The 2,356-nt window shown below is 40.6% G+C and overlaps 1 protein-coding gene across 1 annotated transcript; it reads right to left on the bottom strand.

Annotated features, from left to right (window-relative positions):
* Window positions 1-1,370: 1,370 nt before the first annotated feature.
* On the bottom strand, window positions 1,371-2,137 carry LOC123786568 (translationally-controlled tumor protein-like; the record flags this gene model as incomplete). The annotated part of the gene is made up of 2 exons (XM_045788853.2): window positions 1,371-1,465; window positions 1,648-2,137. Coding segments are annotated over 2 exons (555 nt in total), but the record flags the coding sequence as incomplete, so codon positions are not given.
* Window positions 2,138-2,356: the final 219 nt, after the last annotated feature.

Raw genomic sequence — 2,356 nt, 5'->3', positions numbered from 1 at the left:
GAAACAAAATCCATCAGCATCTGAAGATCAGTTAACCATTCACATATTTCGCCTAGTTTTTGTATAGTTTTATTTTTCATCTTAAAAATTTAAATAATCTGGAATTTATTTGGGTGTATGGTGGCAAGTGAGAATTTGACGTTTTTGCCAGTTATTTTTCCTATTCGTTGAATAATGACATTTTCCATTAATTTCTCTTCCTTCCTTCCTTCCTTCCTTCCTTCCTTCCTTCCTTCCTTCCTTCCTTCCTTCCTCTCCTCTCCTCTCCTCTCCTCTCCTCTCCTCTCCTCTTTCTCTCTTTTCTTTCTTTTTGCTTCCAACTGTATTAGTCTCTTTTTATTCTCTTGGTAATCTCTTCCAGAGTTAACTACTTCCCATTTGTAGGTGATGAACTGTGTGAGGGGTCCACTTCAAATGTTGGCACAGCTATGAGCATGGCCCTTCCCTTTACTTGAACTCAGAATTAAGACTTTTGGTTCTTCTTTTTTATATTCCAGTCCCAAAAGTAGTTTTCACCGCAAGGAGTTACCTGCAGACCTTATGCTTTCTAGCAGTCATCTCCAACCAGGCTCTAACTTCTCCAGGACATTATACCGGATGGATTGAAAAATGTATGAAACTAAGGGGCGTTCTTTCAAATGAGTTTAAATGCATTTTATTTTTAGAAAACCTACATGACATGTCTTTTTCTTAAAAACAAAGCCTCCACTCCAAATAAATCAAGGTCAAAATAAATGAAGAGCTGAAGATGACATCGGTCCCATTTGTCTAAGTCCTCGTGTTGTGTGGATGAAAAGTAGCAGCTGGTTACGACAACAGGTGATATATCCAAAGTCATAGCCAAATTCTTTTTTTTTCCATGTGTTATAACTGTATTTTTCTTATAACTGAAGTAAGCTTCACTCATAGGCCTAAGTAAATATATTTTTAACATAATACCTGCTACTTTGGACCATTTTTAATTTTTTAATATTTTTTAATATTTTTTTTTATTATATTATGTTAGTCACCATACAGTACATCCCTAGTTTTTGATGTAAAGTTCCATGATTCATTAGTTGCGTATAACACCCAGTGCACCATGCAATACGTGCCCTCCTTAATACCCATCACCGGCCTATCCCATTCCCCCACCCCCCTCCCCTCTGAAGCCCGCAGTTTGTTTCTCAGAGTCCATAGTCTCTCATGCTTCACTTCCGCTTCTGTTTACCTCCTGCTTTCTTCTTCCCTTTCTTCTCCTACCGATCTTCCTAGTTCTTATGTTCCATAAATGAGTGAAACCATATGATAATTGTCTTTCTCTGCTTGACTTATTTCGCTTAGCATTATCTCCTCCAGTCCCGTCCATGTTGCAGCAAATGTTGAGAAATCGTTCTTTTTGATCATAGCCAAATTCTTTATTATTTTTCCATTGCTAAACCATCCTTAAAGAAAATCATATATGGGGTGTGTGGGTGGCTGAGTCCTTTAAGTGAGGTGGGACTCTTGATTTCAGCTCAGGTCATGGTCTCAGGGCTGTGGGATCGAGCCCCACTTCAGGCTCTATGTTGATATTCTCACTCTCCCCTTCCCTCTGCCCCTCTCTCAAATAAATAAATCTTAAAGAAAAAAAAAAAAAAGAAAAGAAAATCATATATGGGGTCACACCATCCTCAAAGTAGTCCAGCAGAGCAACCATGCCATCTAGATTTATGTTCTCTCCAGTAAAGAACTGGTAGTTTTCGAAATTAGCAACGTTGTGCTTGATGCGTTCTGCAGTTCCTGTCTTGGAACGTTTTACTCTCTCCGGCCTCTGTTCTTCAAATTTGTCTTTGATTGATTGCATCTTTGATGTCGTTCTTGTAGGCTTCTTCTGTGGAGCTGGTTTTGGCAAGTGGTGGTTCGTGACAATATCAGCACCCGTGATGACTGTGTTTTCGGTACTTTCAACCTCGGGGACTTCAGCAGAGGCATTTCCACCAATGAAGGAGTCATCAGTGTTACCCTCTGTCCTACTGACCAACTTTCCCCTCCACCCCCAGGCATGGCGGAAGGCAAGCTCCCAGATCTTGTAGTTGCCTGAGAGCATGTCATCCTGGCTGATGAGATCTGGGTAGATGACCGAGGCAGCGGCTGCAGAGAGGAGGGCGGCGCAAGCTTAGCAGGGCCTGGGAGCTCTGAGCCAGTGGGGTGCAGCCAGGGTGGCGGAAAAGCACCTCATTAGTTTCTGATGTTGCCTTATCATATCAAAAATTGGTAATTTGCATGTTTGTCAGTACTTTCGCCAGTAGGAAGTTTTGTAATGTTTAATAATAGTAGTTTAAATATATTGTCCATCTGGCAAAACAAAGAATCTTCAATACTCTTATTGTAAACA

Source organism: Ursus americanus, chromosome 16 (genome assembly GCF_024610735.1).
Source record: "Ursus americanus isolate L20-20 chromosome 16, mUrsAme1.1.p, whole genome shotgun sequence".
Taxonomy (NCBI): domain Eukaryota; kingdom Metazoa; phylum Chordata; class Mammalia; order Carnivora; family Ursidae; genus Ursus; species Ursus americanus.
The sequence above is the reverse complement of the archived record's forward strand: the minus strand, read 5'-3'. Positions and strand labels throughout refer to the sequence as shown.